This window comes from Geospiza fortis, unplaced genomic scaffold, assembly GCF_000277835.1.
Source record: "Geospiza fortis unplaced genomic scaffold, GeoFor_1.0 scaffold171, whole genome shotgun sequence".
NCBI lineage: Eukaryota > Metazoa > Chordata > Aves > Passeriformes > Thraupidae > Geospiza > Geospiza fortis.
The window spans coordinates 9,698,708-9,715,325 of NW_005054313.1; the positions used below are offsets into that span (position 1 = coordinate 9,698,708).

At 56.0% G+C, this 16,618-nt stretch overlaps 1 protein-coding gene across 1 annotated transcript in view; it reads right to left on the reverse strand.

Moving 5' to 3' along the window:
• Positions 1–925: 925 nt before the first annotated feature.
• The window catches only part of LINGO1 (leucine rich repeat and Ig domain containing 1), a 141,725-nt gene continuing 126,032 nt past the window's right edge, over positions 926–16,618 (reverse strand). The window contains exon 5 of the mRNA XM_031055874.1: positions 926–3,176. Within this exon, the coding sequence (XP_030911734.1) occupies positions 1,377–3,164 (1,788 nt within the window). The 5' untranslated portion in view covers positions 3,165–3,176 and the 3' untranslated portion in view covers positions 926–1,376. The remainder of the gene's footprint in view (positions 3,177–16,618) is intronic.

A 16,618-nucleotide genomic window follows, 5' to 3' on the forward strand; every position in this document is an offset into this window, starting at 1 on the left:
TGTGGAGATGAGATGGTCCTTAAGGTCTCTTTCAACCCAACCCAACCCATGCCATGGTGCTTCCAGACCTGATGCAAGTCCCAGAGCAGAGCAGAGGCAGGATGTTGCTGTGACCAGAGCCCATGGTGATGGGCTCACTGCTGCCTGGCAGGGGCAGTGTGTCACAGCCTGTGCCTGTTCTCTGCCTCAGCCTATGCCTGTGTCTATAGACCTGTGGAATTCCATTTTCAGACAAGGTCTCTGTGAGCCTGGAAGCTGAATTCCCTTGGATGTGCCTGAGGGTACTTGAGACTCTGGCTGCCAGTGATCAGGTCCTGAATTTCAGGCAGGTGGGGAGCAGTGCTGGAGCTGCTCCAGGCACCAGTTGCTGGAGGCACCCAAGTGGGTGCTGCCAATGGATGTGACACATCCCTGCCCATAGGGACAGCTGTGCAAAGCACAGGAGCCAGCTTGTCCTCTATAGGAGAGGACACACCCTGGTACTGCTGCAAAGGCTGGCAGAAGATCCTCTCCCCATGGAAGAAGCAGGAGGATACCCAGCCCCACCCAGGCAAAGCCTGGTGTCCCTGGCTCCTCACCTGGAGGCCATGGGCAGGGCCAGCCCTGCAATGGGGCTCTGCATCCACCTCCCACACAGAGGGCAGGAAAGCACAGCCCTGCTCCATGCTGCTTATGGACATCAGGGTCACAGCCCTGCTCCGCAGGCTTTGGGGATGGCCAGGGGAACTGACTAGAAAAACCAGGAAAAATAGTCAGACCTGCCTTGGTGCCACACCGGGCACTGCACTGCATCTCCTGCCTTTGATGTCAGCAGGAGACTCGCCCTGGCCTGAGGCTGCTCTTGGCAAGGCATCTGGGGAGTGCCTCTGAGGCAAGAAAGCAAGCACTTGCCAGGTACAGAACTGGACAGATCAAGAAGTCAAAATTTTTCATTCCAACTATCTATAGGAAATAGGGTTTTTTTATTATTTCAAGTTTTCATAAAAATCCATAATTATTGAAATCAAAGTTACAGAAGAAAGTTTGTAACTTTTTTATTGATTTTATTTCTTTTTCCTTTCTTTTTCCCACCCCCCCGTTGTTTTTCCCCTCTCAGAGTTATATCTGACACCAGAGTCCATCAGACAAAGTCCTTACAAACACAGGAGTCCTGAAGACATCGGCTGAATGTTTTCCTGGTATAAAGAAGAGGAGGAGGAGGTGGTGACAGTGCGGGCGCAGTGGGTTTGGACAGGGGCAGAGGGCACGGTGGAAGGAGAGAGGTCGGTATGTTTGTAGCAATGTTTGTTAATTATTTTTTATTTGTTCATTTGTTCTTTTTTTTAAAAAAAAACAAAACAAAACAACACCATTATTATTTGCAAATTGTTGCCTGGTTAAATCATTTTCATATTAAACTTGCGCGGCGCGTCGGCAGAGCTGATGCCCGCGTCAGACTTCCGTGGCACGTACTCGATTTCAATGTTGTGCTTGGTGTTGCCTTTCCCGCGGCTCCAGAGGAAGAGGAGCACCAGACAGAAGAGCACGACGCCCAGGAAGGAGATGAAGCCCATGGTGGTGGCGATGATGAGAGTCTTGATGTCAAAGGGGAAAGGCACGGTGGCGCGCGTGCTGTTGGCATCGCTCTCGTTGGGCTGGTTGGAGATGAACGCGAAGGTCTTGTTGGGCTGGTGGGGCCAGTCTGGGGAGTAGCTGCGCACGTGCAGGTGGGCCAGCATGGTGTCGTTGCCACCCGCGTTGCTGGCGATGCATAGGTAGGTGCCATTGTCCTGGATCTGGGCGTAGCGCACCTCCAGCGTGCCGTCAGGGAAGACAGTGAGCCGCCCGTTGGTTTTGGTAGAGATGAGGTGCTTCCGGGGAGACAGCCACATGATGGTGGGCGGCGGGTCCCCATCTGCCCGGCAGACAAAATGCACCGTGTGGCCTTCGTCCACGAAGATCTGCTGAGGTTTGCGGTCCCGTATTCGTGCTCGGCGGCAGGTGAAGTAGTTGGGCAGGAGGACGTCAGGGAAGTCCTTGAACTCCTTGCCCTGGACGAACTCGGGGGTGGAGCAGGTGGGCTGCTGCTTGTTGAAGTTCAACCTCCATCGCCGCCGGAAAACCCAGAGCAGCCGGCAGTCGCAGGCTAAGGGGTTGTTGTCGAGGATGAGCGTCTCCAGGTTGCCCACCGAGTGGAAAGCTGACTCCTCCAGGGTGGTCAGCAGGTTCCCTGACACGTTCAGGATGCGCAGGTAATTGAGGCCGCGGAAGGCGAAGGGCTCGACCGTGGTGAGCTGCCCTCCCACCAGCTGGATCTCCTGGAGCCTGAGCAGGTCATGGAGCATTGAGCCCTCGATGGTGACGATGGGGTTGTAGGACAGGTTCAGGAACCGGAGGTAAACCAAGTGCCTCACCGACACGTACGGGATGGACGTCAGGTTGCAGTGGGTGATGGACAAGGAGGTCAGGTTCAACCCATAGAGGCAGTTGGATGTCATGGTATCCAGGTAGGGCCAGTGTGAGATCTCAAGGACCTTGAGCCGGTACAGCCTCTTGAATGAGTAATCCCGGATGGTGTTGATGTTCAGGTGGCGCAGCCGCAGCACGATCAAGCCGTGAAGGTGAGACAGGGCCTCCGTGGGGATGGAGGTCAGGTTGCATTTCTCCAGGGTCAGCTGCTCCAGGCTGTTGAGGCCACTGAAGGCCCGGTGGGAGATGTAGACGAGGTCGTTGTCACCCACCTCCAAAGACTTCAGGTTGTACAAGTCCTGGAACATGTAATCTAGGAGGATCACAATTTTATTCTCACTAATGTCTAGCTTGGTAAGGTTGCTGAGTCCAGTAAACACCCCCAAAGGGATCAGCTTGAGTCTGTTACTCCTGAGCCCCAGCGTCCTGAGGTTGAAGAGGTTGTTGAAAGCCCCAGGTTCAATGGCACTGATAATGTTCTCGTTTAGCTCCAGCTCCTCCAGGTGAGGGTAGTTGGCAAATTCATCCTGGTTGAGCGTCTTGATGCGGTTCTTGCCCAAGTCCAGCAGCCTGGTCTCGGTGGGGATCCCCTCTGGCACGACCATGAATCGCTTGCGGTGGCACAGGACGGCGCGCTCCTGGGCGGAGCACTCGCAGCGCGGCGGGGCGCCCGTGGCGGGGCCCGGGCTGCGCATACTCGCCTCCCCAGCTACCATCCTATCTCTCACCTGCAGGTAACAGCGGGAGAAAGAGCAAGGGGCACGTGAGCAAACAACGGGCACAGCCAAGGCAAAAGCTCTGGTGTCCTGGCAGAGGTGATGGGAAGGCAAAAGGCACCGCCCATGCACAGCAGAGGGTCTCATTTTCCAGCTGAAATGCGGCCCTTTGGCTTCAAGACCCTCTCTCCTCCCCACTCCCTGACTTTCTACTTGATGGTTGAACGTGCACAGACTTTTGAGTGGAAGGCCTTGAGGAATCTGTGTCATACAGCTTCCTCTGCTTCTTAAAAAAATAATTTAATACGAAACACATCTATCTACATCCTATTTTAAGCTCTTGAAATTATTCCGTTCCCTGTAGATGGAGCCTGAATATAAAGACTGCTTTGCAAACAGAGGAGCTGAGCAGAGGATGGAGCATCTGGGGAGCCCCACTTGGGGCGAGCAGCACTGACAGCTCAGTGGGAGCCTGCTCCCTCCTTCTGTGCTCCCCCATGCCCCAGCTGCTCTCAGTGGGTCCCCAGGGCCAGTTCCTTGCCTCCCACCATGCCAGCCTGCAAGGGCAGACCCAAACCATTTTCCCCCCACCCAGAAACAGCAACTGGGCAGACACTGCCTACAAGAGCAAGCTGTAGCCTCAAGTCAGGTCCAGGGGGGCTCTGGATAATGAGGGAGCTGCCTGGGAAAGACCCAGCCTCCTGCTGATGTCCCCAGGGAGGACTGGGAGACCTCCCTGGGGACTCATGGCCTGGCTTGTGCCCCAGCCCAGAGCCATCCTGGCCGGGCAGAAGCGGATGCTCCTTGTCACTCTGCCTTTGTTGCATTTATTTCCTTGTTCAGGCTGTTATGAGGAATCAAATCATATCAATATTGCATATTAGATCTCCAGCTACTCCAGCCCTTGTTTATATCTATTGTTATGTTACTCTCTGCACTACTCCCACTAATGCTATTTATGGCTATCACCAAACACACCCAATCCATTACTTCCATTGGCTCTGTTTGTATCCATCACTGTATATCCTGTCCATTACTCTCCCTGCTCTAGCACTATTTATGGGGCTGGTACACGTTCTGCACATTCCTGCCATTGCATCTGCTCATATTCATCATTTCATACAGATATATGACCCAAGGATCACTTTTGTTCCCCAAAAATTATTCAAAATTTCTTTGTAAGATATAAGGATGGGAGATGATGGACTGGCCATAAAAATGTCCACCAGCACCATCTTGGAAACCACCAGCCTCGGCACAGCTGGTGATGGGCCGTGAGGGCCTGGAGTGTCCCCAGAGGAACCCTCTGTGGTTTCCTCCCATTTCACTGTCCCCTTCCACCCCCCCCACCCCCCCTTTTTCCCTGCTCCCCTCTGCAGTGGGGCTGCTCCATGGGGAACACATCACCCCACAGTGAGGGGTGCAGGGATGGGAGCTGGTCCTGCCGAGCTCCCCTGGCTGTGATGCTGAGCTCCCTCCTGCTGGCCCTGGGCCAGCATGTCCCAGTCCAGTGGAAACATTTCCAGTGGGAGTGCCTGGGCCCCAGCCAGGCTGCAAACAGCCATTTGCTGGGTATTTACAATCCATCATCTCCCATGTCATCACCTCCCTGGTGCTGGGCAGCAGCACAGATACAAGGGGGTTGCTGCTACCTCTGCCATGCTGCTGGGGTGGCGTTGGGACTGGGGCCGGTGCCCTGGAGCCAGGGTGGCCCCCTGGTTGGCATGGCCCAGGTTGCACATGGATTTGTTCCCCAGGCTCCTGCTGCAGCCCTGGCTGGGGCTGGGCTGCCAGTGGGTGCCCATGGCCAGGAGCCTCTTGGGCACTGCCCTCCCACCACACGCTTGTTCCTGAGCGCTGGCTCGCCTGCAGCCTTTTTTCTCAGAAACCAATTCCTGCTCCTCAAAGCCGTGCTGAGAAAGCCATCAAATACAGCAAAACACGGCATGCAAAACAAAATACAGTCTGAGGGGCTTAATTATAGCAGGACTGAAAACACTCAGCTCATTAAGAGTGCCAGGCATCAGCCTTGTTTGTGTGCCGGGCCAAAAGCTCCGCTCTGCCTGCATGTGCTGCTCTGTTCTGGTCCCTGCTGGCCACAGGGAGGGGGCAGAGCTGAATCCTGCAGACCAACTTTCCCCAGGCTCAATCCTGCCTCTCCAGCAGCAGGAAGGGGATTGCACCTCCAAAGCACCTTGTCCTGTGCTGTCATCCCCAGCGCAGCCTCGGCAGGGTCAGAGCTGTGCGGTATCAGTGAGTAAAAAATCAGCAAGGAGGCCACAGATGAATGAAGCAGAATCTGTGTGGCGTTACCGACGAGCACAGCCCAGAATTAAAGTCTAGACACACCTCACATGTTATTAGTTCTCAGCTAAATTTAAATCCGTGATAAATACAATCCCTGACAAAAACATCCGTAATCTTAATAGCCAGAGTCACAGAAGAGCTTTGGGAGAAAGACAATAAATAAGCTGGAAAATTCTGAGCTAAGATGAGCTTTAAATCACTTCTGGCTCCCATTTACCTCTGCCTGATTCGGAGAGAAATAGTTGTGCCTCAAGGTGATGTGGATATTAAGAGATGCCCTTCTAAAAACGACTCAAACTGTGATTTTTGTGTGAGCTGTGGGCCAACAATGCATGCATGGCTTTACAGCCCCTGCACAACTGCTACCTGCAGGAAGGGCTTTCCACAAAGCCCTCCCAGATTTACTGTGAGGAAGACCCTGAAACATGCCCAAGCTGCCCTCCAGGGTGCCAGCCATGGCCCAGCAGGAGCTGCCAGGCAGGAGCAGAGGAAGGGGCCGTGGCCGTGATGCACAGCCCAGCCCTTGGCATGAGCGTGGTTCTCCTTCCTCAACCACAAAAAAAGAATGGACAAAAAAAGCAGCAGCTGCCAGGCTCGCTGCCTTTAGGTGACAGCAAACCCAGTGCAAGCCAAAGCAAAACTCATGCTCAGAGCCATGGCAGCCACTGACCCCTGTCCTCACCACCTGCTGCCCAGGGCTGAGCGCTCTCAGCACAGTCCCCTCCCGCGGGAAGGTCCCGGCCTCGGCCCAAGAGGCGCAGATGGAGGCACCAGAGCTCTGCCTTGGTGCTAAATACAGCAGGGCCTGCCCAGTGTCTCTGCCTGGGCTCACTGCTGGGAGGGAAGATGCCATTCTGGGCCTGTGCCTGGAAATGCAGCCTGGGGCCAGACTGAAGCGCTGACGTGCGTGGGGTTTGCTCTGGTGTGACAGGCACAGGCTGCCCTGGGGTGGGAGGAACAGCCCCAGGAAAGCCAAACTTGGATGATGACCCAAAAGGGAGCCCAGGCTCTGCCCCTGAGTGTGCTCCTGAGGATGCCCCAAGGGGTGGGGCAGCCACCTGGCCATGCCCACCACTGTCACCTCTGTCCCTGGGCTGTCCCCTGCTCCCCACCCCGCCGAGCAGGGAGCGATCTGCTGTGCTGACAGGGAGAGAGCAGGAGGCAAAAATCCCCGAGTCAGCTCTAAGCCCACCTGGCAGCCATAAATTACAGGGCTGGAGATGTTCACCCTTGAACCAGATGCTTCTGAGAGCATCGAGCCACAACAGGCAATTTAGGACAAAGCAAGCAGGGAGGGGGGCCCAGTGTCCCCACCCTGTCCCTGCAGGAGCCAACCTGCTGCTCCCAGCTGTGCACAGGAGTGAGTTGGACAGTGCTGGGCATCCTCACTGGGCTGCAGTGGGGGGACGAGTTCAGCCATGGGCTCACCCCATCTCTGCCATGATGGCTTCATACAAAGCCAACGAGACACAGCTCCCCGAGTCCATGCTCCCACCTCCTCTAAGCTGCTCCAGCTAAATCAAATTTTATTGAACTTCACTACATTTTAGAGACAAAGACTTCAGGTTTACAAATAAATATTTAACAACCTTTCCTGCTGGTAGAGGAGTTTCTTACCCAGACCCTGGGCTCTGCACTGTTTCTGTAGCTATCTGCAAAGCAGCAAAACAAAGGGAGCAGCTTTAATTTGCCAAACACGTTTGTGCCCATTTCCTCCTCTTATCATCTCCCCTGTGTCCAGTGTGCATTTGTGGGCCCTTTTGCTTTGTCTCTCCCTCCTCTCTACCCTATCTGCTTCATCCTCCTCCTCTTTTCCCACCCAGTCCCAAGAGTGCAGGCATTGGCAGTAACTGCCCTTCTCCCCCCTGCTCAAGGATGGGCAGCAATGGGTGGGAGCATCAGGCAGAGGTGGTGGTTTCCCTTCTGGAACCACCATGCTTCACATGGGGAAGAAGAAATCAAAGAGGGAAAGCATGAAGTGATTCCTGAGTGCTCTCAGGGCACAGCCAGGGTGGCACAGCACTGGCCTGGGCGATGGAGACCTGCCACCACACCCCTCTGGACCTTCATTAATGGATGGGCTGCTAACAAAGGGTTAGAGGCCTGCCCTGTGTCCTGGCCTGGCCCCAAAATCATCCAGGAGCAGCACAGGAGGGTGAAAGAATGGGGGAGAAACAGGCAGAAGATGAGAAGGACCCCTCAGGGTGGTGGGGACACACAAGCAAGTTGTGCAAGGCAGTGAGCCAAGGCAGGTCAGCCAGAGGAGAGCCCACCCCCAGCACCACCAGCTGCTGGGGTCACCGCTCCCCTTCCCACAGGAAGGCACAGCTCTCCAGCTGGGAGCTCTTGCTCAGCCTCCTGGAGTATCTGCTTTCAGCAGCTCCGAGGTGGGAGCCTGGAATAGGTGTGGGGCAACCTGATCTGCTCTGGCAGCTGCTCTGGAGCTGTAAAAGAGCACGAGGAAGAATTGAAGATGCAAATCCCCTTCCGGCACTGACACCGCCCGGCTGGCACCAGATTTTGGTCATGGCTGGCCCATGGGAGCGCCCTGCAAAGGCATTTCCTCATGGAAACAGGCTCTGCCACCCAAAATGGGGTGTCCCCAGTGCTGCAGTCAGTCAGGAAAGCACCAAGGCAGAGAGCAAGAAGAGCAGAAAAAATGGAGATGCCCAGGGGAGGAGAAGAGCTCTAACATGGGCTGAGGGGCTGGAATGCTGGTAAGGGGAGGCTCTGGCCCAGCTGCCTACTGGTTTAAACCTGGACTGTGGATCTACCTGACCCCATGCCAGGACAGCTATGTACAGACAGGGACAGCCAGCAGCGGCCCAGAGCCAGGCTGGAGAGTGGCTTTCATTTTCAGGCGGGTTACTGGAGCAGGACGACGGGAAGGAGATCCTGGTTGTCTCTGCAGGACGCTGAAGCTCAGAGCAGTTTTTGCTGAGGCTGTTTCTTGCTGTGATCACATCTGTGCAAGAGCTCCTCACCCTCCTCCTACCTGTGCTCCTTCGTTTTGAGCCTCTTTTCTCTCTCTGGCTGCACATGCCTCAGCGCCATCAGCAGAGAAAACATCCTGACAAGGGATCAATAAGTAATTGCAAAGGCAGCTGTGGATGTCAGGGGCTGTAAAGCCCTGAGCCAGCACAAGATAAACAAGGGGGGTGAGGGTGCAGTGCAGAGTGGGGCTGGGGCTCAGGGCCAGCCATGCTGCCCTGCTCATGGGTGGAGGTGGCCAGGACACGGACTGGTCACTGCTGCCACAGCCACTGCCTGAACTGGTGGTTCAATGCTTCCCACGTCAGGTGAGCCTGGAGAAGGCTCATTTTTTATTCCTTATGTGAGCCAAAGAGCAGGGGAGTTGTGTTTGCCAAGGGAATAGCTCCCAGGGGCTGGCTGGAGACTTCTAGGGCTGGGTCAGGAAGAGATGGCTGGAGGCTGGGAAGGACATGCACCATTTGAATGGAGATTCTCCTTCTTCTTCCTTTATTTTGGCAAATTTCCTTGGGATTGCTGCTTCTGTGGATATGGGCTGGGTCACCAGGATGTTTTAAGTGCTCACTGAAGGCAGGCAGCTCACCTTGCACTCTGATCAGTGGGCACTGTGTACAGGAGGCTGCAGTGTAGCATGAGGGTCTCCCTAGACGGTTCTTTTTCCCTGCAGGAAAGCTGAGAAAGCTGGGAAAGAGGCATGGAAAAACCCCAGGCTCTTCTCAGGGCAATGGAAACACTTGCCCTGAAGAGGTGAAACAAAGTCCAAGGAGTTTCCTGCTGGGAGAGCACCAGGGTCACAATGACATTGCAAAGGCATCCCCTGCAACGTGTCCATGGCCCAAACGCCTTCTGTGCTTCCTTGAGCTGCCCTGAGCCGCCCTGCACGGCGTGGCAGGGCTGGGGCTGGGGCTGGAGGATGGGCACAGCCCTGCAGGGCACAGCCCTCCCTCCCAGCACACAGCCCCAGAGCTGCTGAATCAGCCAGAGCCCAGCTGCACAGAGCCTGAGCTGGACCCGTGTGCAGGGCAGCACAGCACCTGACACGGCAGAAAAGCAGCTGAACAAAGTCACCCCACAGCCAGAGCGCCTCTCAGCCCCGCCAGGAGCAGATGGCACCGCTGTGTGGGCTTGCCTTGAGGGCTGGGCTGGGGACAGGGGCTCCCTGCTCCCCCAGCCCCAGGCTGCAGCCTGGGCCACGGGCAGTGCCCCAGCAGCGAGGAGCACACAGCTCTGCCAGGCTGAGCCACGGCTCCTGGCCACCCACAAACCACACCCGGGGGCAGGAAAGACGAGCTGCTCCCTCCTACTTCTCCCTGCCTGGGAACACCCAGTCCAGCTACCAAAAGGCATCCCATGGCTCTACAGCTCCCCAGAGCTCTGCTCAGTGCCCACAGCAGGGCTGGGGCAGCAGCAGCTCCAGCAGCACTAACCCAGGGCTAGCAGGCAGAGCTGGGGGAGCCCCACCAATGCCTCCTGCCCTCATTTACCCAGGGCTGCCTCAGGACAGCAAATGCCAAACCAGCCCAACACCCTGGTCCCAAGGGCCAAAGAGAACAGTGCTGAGGCTTTGGGATGTGACCCCCTCTAAATGCCACCACTCCAAACCACTGTGTCCCTACTGCATCCCTGCCACTGCTCAAAGGTTGAAACCCCAGATCAAAGTCCCAAAGGCTGAGGAACAGCAGGTCCAGGGACCAGTCATATTCCTTCCATTTAATTTAAGCTAAGACTGTACTTACAGCATCACTTTGGTTCCCAGGGCACATCCCTCGAATTCCCCTACAACCAGCACAGGATACCAAAAAAAAGTACAAGGGCTGCTCCTTTCCTCTGGAAACCTTTGGGATAGTGGCAAGAGAACTTCAAAGGACATAGGACATAAAGCAGTCAGCTTTGCTGACCTCAGGGAAACCTGCTGATTTACCCCACTTAGGACCAGCCCTGGTATTTTTATACTGCTGCCTAAAATAAGTGGCCTGGGAAGCCTTTGGGAGAAGCCAAGTGCAGCCCAGCCCGGCAGAGCTGGCTCTGGGATCACCCACCAGTGAGACAAGGGTCAAGGGACAGTGTGTGCCCTGCTGCCAGGGCTCCCATGAGCATGGGTGGCACCAGCAGAGCTGTCCTTGCTGCACAGCCCCAGGGACACGGGGCAGAGCAGGGGGCAGGAGCATGGCTGTGCTTCAAGGCACGGTTAGAGATGGAAGCCCCAGTTCACTCCATCCATCTCATTTCCCCACTCCTTCCCGCAAGCCACATCTCTCTCTCTCTCCCCTTCCCATTTGTTATTAAGTTTTGTTCACATAATCACAAATTTGGTGCCGCAGGAAATTCCAGAGAGAGAAATGGAGAAAAAAGGGAGGCAAAGAAAGCATGAGCAATAGCAAGTGCAGAGGGAAGATTCCTCTTCCTAGCCTGGTTTTCTCTGGGCTGGTTTTACATGTATAATTCCTTTTTCTTTCCCCCTCTCTCACTTGTTTGATTTTTGCATTATTTATAGCTTGTCTTCAGGGCCTGTATTTGCTGTTATTGTTTCATTCAACAATAAAATGGATTAGATAAAAACAAACTGTGCTGAGCCACGGCTGAGCCTGCCCGTCCTGCCTCCAGCTGAACCCACACAGCCAGGCAGGGCGGGCAAGGGGCTACCAGCCCCTCCCAGCCCAAATCCTGCAGGAAGGGAGGTGCTGAGGGATGTGGCCTGGACAGGGTTTGGGCTGACAGAAATCCTTGGCAGGTATGGGGCTGTGCCAGGCAGAGCTGTTCTAATGCCCATGACAAGGGGTGGCAGTGTCAGCACAGTGGCAGGCTCAGCCATGCATTCCTCAGCCTTTCCAGCACACGCTGAGCCCGTGAGCATAGAAAGAAAGAGAGACCCACCATGGGGATGGAGCAGCTCCCCACTGCCCTCAAAAGGAGGCAGCTGTGGGGTGGGTTTGCTGTGTTGTGCCTGAGCTGCTGCAATGCTTTCTGCCCTTTCTCCTCTCCCAGCACTGTGGATAATGACACGGAGCCTGCGCTCTGGGCTGTACGTGAGAACAAAAGTAATCACAGGGAAATCCAGTGCACGGAATGCAGTGGGAAATGTGAGGCCAGGGTTTCCATTTCGCTGCCGTTTCCCATTGAGGAGGATAAACAGGCTGAGCACAAATCAGTTTAATGGCAGCACCTAATGGCAGCGCAATTCTGCGCTTCCCGGAGCGAGCCGTAGCTCAGGCCCAAAGTGGCAGGGAGATGCCAGCTCTGTGGGACAGCTCAGGCCCGAAGTGGCAGGGAGATGCCAGCTCAGTGGGACGTGCACCCCATGGCACAGCCCCAGACAAGCACTGGGGGCCCCCCAGGACTGGCTGCCCTGGGCAGCAGCACTGAGACCGCCCAGTCCACCACGGCACAAGGGGAGTGCTGTCCCTCTGCAGCCCTGGGAATGGCTGTGGACTGCTGTCTGCCCAATTCCCAGCAGAAAAGAGGTGTCCCTGTGGGTGTCCCTCACATCCCTGAGGTCCCCAGACCCAGAGGGGTCCTGTGGAGTGCCATGCCTTGCTCTGTGCTAGAGCACACAAAGCACTGGCCAGCAGAACAAGGCACCAGGCTAGTGCCTACTGTGATGCCTCCCCAGCTCCTCAGGCTCATATTTTGGGTAGACCAGACGGATCTGGCTCTCTGTGACTATTCGCAATCCAAAGGAGGGGTGGAGAAAGGCTGGGTTTGGGTACAGGAGGGAGAGGTTTGGCTGCTGGAGGGTGAGAAGTACCTCTGGAATGCTCAGGCTTTGCTCACCACCCCCAGGTTGCCTCTGAGGTCTAAATCGGTTGTTTCCCATTTCACACTCGACATCTCAAATCCAAACAAAGAGCTGAAAGAATAGATCACGTCAAAATATTTCTGCTTCTCCCTCCTACGAGAATTCCCCATCAGAGACCAATCCAATTAAGGTGCAGGTTATGAAATTAACCATAATTACCAGAGCGATATTTAATGTTTTGCATTCTGATGAAGAAACAGAATAGAAATGACAAAAAAATGAGTAATTGTGGGTCCTACTGCTATAACTAATAGCAATATGGGGGGAGGGGAAGGGCTGCCAGGGAAGTGAGGGCTCTGTGGGGTGGCAGGGGCTGGGCTGCATCAGGAACCTTACATCCCCAAGGGCAGGGCTGGGTGCTCAGGGGCACATCCCCCAGGGAGCCATGGCCAGCCTGACCCCCAGAGCAGAGGTCAGCCCAGTCTGATGGCAACCACAGGCATTTTGCTATTTGAGCATCCCTTGGACAATGCTGGAGCACAGGAATCATGTCCTGGAAGGCACAGCCCAGTCCTGCACCTCCTCACTCTGTCCCTGCTCCCTGTGGGGACCCTCCAGCTCAGCCAAGGACTGTCCCCACCTCAGGACAATGACCACAGCCCTGAGACAAAGGACATGAGTGCTTCAGTGGGGAAAGCCTTTGGCCTCTGCCAGGACACTCCTGTGGAGCCCAGGAGAGGAAAGCTCATTGTACACACGTCCATTGCAGGATGCCAAGGCACTGACCAGCACTGACACGTGAATAAAATGATGGAAAAACCCATGCAGGATGGTTAAACAGAACCATGTCTGTGCTTCACCACGAGAATGAGCAAAACAAAGCCAAGCTCCCCAGCCCCTGTGACAGGGACAGTGACCTGCTGCCCTGCCTGATCCTTACTCAGGTAGGAGATGCTGTCTGGATGGGGCATGGGAGGGGCAAGGGATGGTGGCCAAGATGCTGGTGAGGCCAGAGGGAGGCCTGAGCCACTGGTGGGGCTCATGGCAGGGCTCCCCCACCACAGCCATGCTGCACCAATACACTCCATGCATCCCATGCAGGCCCAGAGAGGTCCCGTTGGTCATTCCTGATTGCTGCTCCTGAAGGTGGGAATCACCCAGGATTCACCCCAGCACAGTGCTTGGGGTCTCTGCTCAAGGCAGGGCACTCCCCCCACTGTGAAGCCACACTGGTGTGACCTCCTGTCCCCAGGGATGGAGAGAGCCACACACTCCCTGCCTGGGCTGAAGGGGAGATGATGATGTCACCCTCAGTGACATTTATCAGCATTTATTCAATTGCCCGAGTCAAGCTGACAATTAACACTGCTCAGACACAGACACCTCTGTGCCACCCAGCCTTCTCCTGGTGACAAGGGACAGAGGCCACACCATGCTGCTGACAGTGCCTGGGGGCTGGGGAAGCACTGGGAAGGGGGGACTCTGGCTGGTGTTTGTCCCTTCCCCAAGTGAGCCCCGTCCCCAGACACCCCTGTCCCCTCCGTACCACACATGCCCTGGCACTGCCCAACAGGCAGCAGGCTCAAACAGCCACCAGCACTGCCTGGGGGTAAGGCATGTCCCCAGGCATGGTCACACGGTGCAGAGGCACAGACATCTCTCTCCCCACAGCCATTCCCTGCCAAAAGTTCCAATTTTTACTCTCTCTCTTTGGAAAGAAAGTGGAAAAAATTGACTAAGAAGAAAATTGAGGTCATGGCCCTCCGTTTCTTTCTCCCTTTGTTTTTCTTGGGTTGTTTGATTTGAGTTAAACATTTGGAGCCCTTTTCTCTCTCATCCCAGCTACCTGAAAGGCTCTTCTGGCTCTTTTCCCACCAAAAGCCATTTCTGCTTGAACCCTGCTCGAGGCTCAGCAGAGAACAAAGGAGAGCTGCTGACTCAGTGCACTGGGTGTGTTGGAGAGACCAAACACCCATCCCGGCCAAGCTGGGAACATTTGGGTGTTTTCCACCTAAATATTCAGAGAGATGTGCCCACTGCCAACTCTGCCTCCAAGGACAGGGTCCCACCAAAGAGCAGCACCCAGTGGTCATCCAACGTACCTCATTGAGCCCCAACAGGTTGTGTTGTGTTTTATAATTCAACAACTGTAATTACACTATAATTGTGGTGTTATTGTAAAGTGATTTATCAAGCCCTGAATTAAAGTCTCAAGTTAGAGGATTTTATACTTGTCACTTACATGGAGCAGCACTAACTTCAGCAATGCCACTGTGGCTATGTGAAGCAGGACACTAAAGGAAACAGAAGTCCTTCAGTGATGCTGTTAACCTTCCAGGAAACAGTGGTAATTAGAGGTATCACACAGTAATTACATTACAGGTGTAGAGTAACTGCAGCACAGTACGGTGTTACAGTGGTACAGCCATTTGTTGAGTAATTAATCCGTCCACAAGAAGGCCTGGAAAACCTGATGCTTCCCCAGGATCTGTAAAAGCAGCTCCACTGTCTCCTCCAGTCACCTCCTGCCTGTTCCATGGGACCCAGCGAGAGCTGGGGCTGCCCGAGCCCTGGAGCAGGCGGCTGCTATGGGGAAAACTCTCTGTGGGCTTTAGCCCAGGAGCACATCTCCCTCTTGGCCTTGCTCATCGTGAGAGCTCCAGAGGCCCCCTCTCCTCCATGGCATCCAGCAGCTGTGCCAGCGGGATCCAGGAGGGAGCCAGGAGCAGCAGGTGAGCAGGCACAGCCAACCCAGCCACTCCTCCTGCTGTGCCCCAGCCCACCCTGGGAGAGGAGCTGGGCCTGCCCCTGGCACGGCTGCTCTGGCCACCCAAGCTGCAAGAGGTGCAGGACAGGGACACAGAGCGCTCTTGGAGCCAGGGAACAGACAGGGAAGAAGCAGGGGGAAGAAAGGTTTGGGCAGTGATGCTGGCTGGGATAGCTGCTGTTGGGGTGGGTAAGGGCTGGAATAGCAGCTGTAAGGTGCAAATGGGCTGGGGCAGCTGTCATGGGGTGGGGATGGGCTGCTCTGAGATAGGGATGGGCTAGGATAGGGGCTGGGATAGCTGCCTTTGGGTGGGAATGGGCTGGGAGAGCTGCCTTTGAGTGGGGATGGGCTGGGATAGCTGCCTTTGGGTGGGGATGGGCTGGGATAGCTGCTTTTGGGTGGGGATGGGCTGGGATAGCTGCTTTTGGGTGGGGGTGGGCTGGGCACTCCTGTAGGTCCGTGCAGCCCCGTGCTGGAGGAGGTGGCTCGAGGCACGGCCACACTGCTGCCCCAGTGCCGTCTCCAGCGTGCGTGAAGGTCAGGTCAGGGCTGCTGCAAGGTGCAGAGCAGTGAGGAGAGGGTTAAGGCTGGCAGGAGGGCTGGGATGGGGCTGTGGAAGGGGTATCATTGCAGAGCCACAGCCGGGCTCTGGAGGTGGTGCAGAGGAACGGGAGATGGAGGGAGATCCATAGAGTGGGGCTCTTCCCGGAATGCCCGAACTTCCCCCCGCGAGTCGGGAGAGCAGCAGGGCTGTCACACCGATCCCCTGCTGCCGGCCAGCGGCCACAGTCGCTTGCTGGAGAAGGCGTTTGCTGGGAAGGAGCGCGGATGGCGATGGCTGGGGCAGGGACAGGCAGGGACAGGCAGCAGAGCCTCGGCGACGCCAACCAGCCCGAGCAGCCCCGATCCCACCCGTGCCCACGCTCGCCCGCTGTCCCTCCCTCCCTCCCTCCTCGTGCCAATCCCCTCCGTGGCACCAACGCTCCCATTCCTTCTCGGAGGTGGCACCTCCAGCACCTGGATCGAGTCGTGCCTCTACCCATCACTCGGGCTATTTATACATCCAAGGCGCAAGGTGAAAAATCCAACAACCCACACACGGTAACGGAGAGCAACAAGCACCGGCACCGCCCGGGAGGGCTCCCAGAGCCCTTGTGCCCAGCAGGCTCCTGGGCATCCCCGCAATCCCCACTGCCCTCTGGAGCTCCTTTAACATTAACCGCTTCTTTTCTGCGAGACACAAACCGAGGGCAGAGCCCGCACCCGCAGCCTGACCCTGGCCCAGCATCTCCAGCTCTCTGGGTTGGCTCCTGGCTCCGGGGTGTGGAGCTGAGCCCAGGCAGGGGGACCCTTCAGAGCCCCCCGAGCCCTCCCGGAGCCTGAGGAATCATTCACCCCCCTCGGCATGAGCTCCCCACGTCCCGACTCACCTATCTCCAGGCTGGGGGGCTGGTGACAGAGGGGTGAACCCCTGCCCTGAAAAATACCCCTTCCCCATGACTCCTGCCTCCAATCTCAGGGCTGGAGAGCTCTCCCTGCCCGTCTTTAACCCTTTATGCCTCTGCTTTGGGGATGGGCAGAGGAACAATTCCTCCTCTCGAGTTAACCCTTGCTGGGCAGGAGATGGGCTCAGCCAGCTTGAGGCTGATCCCA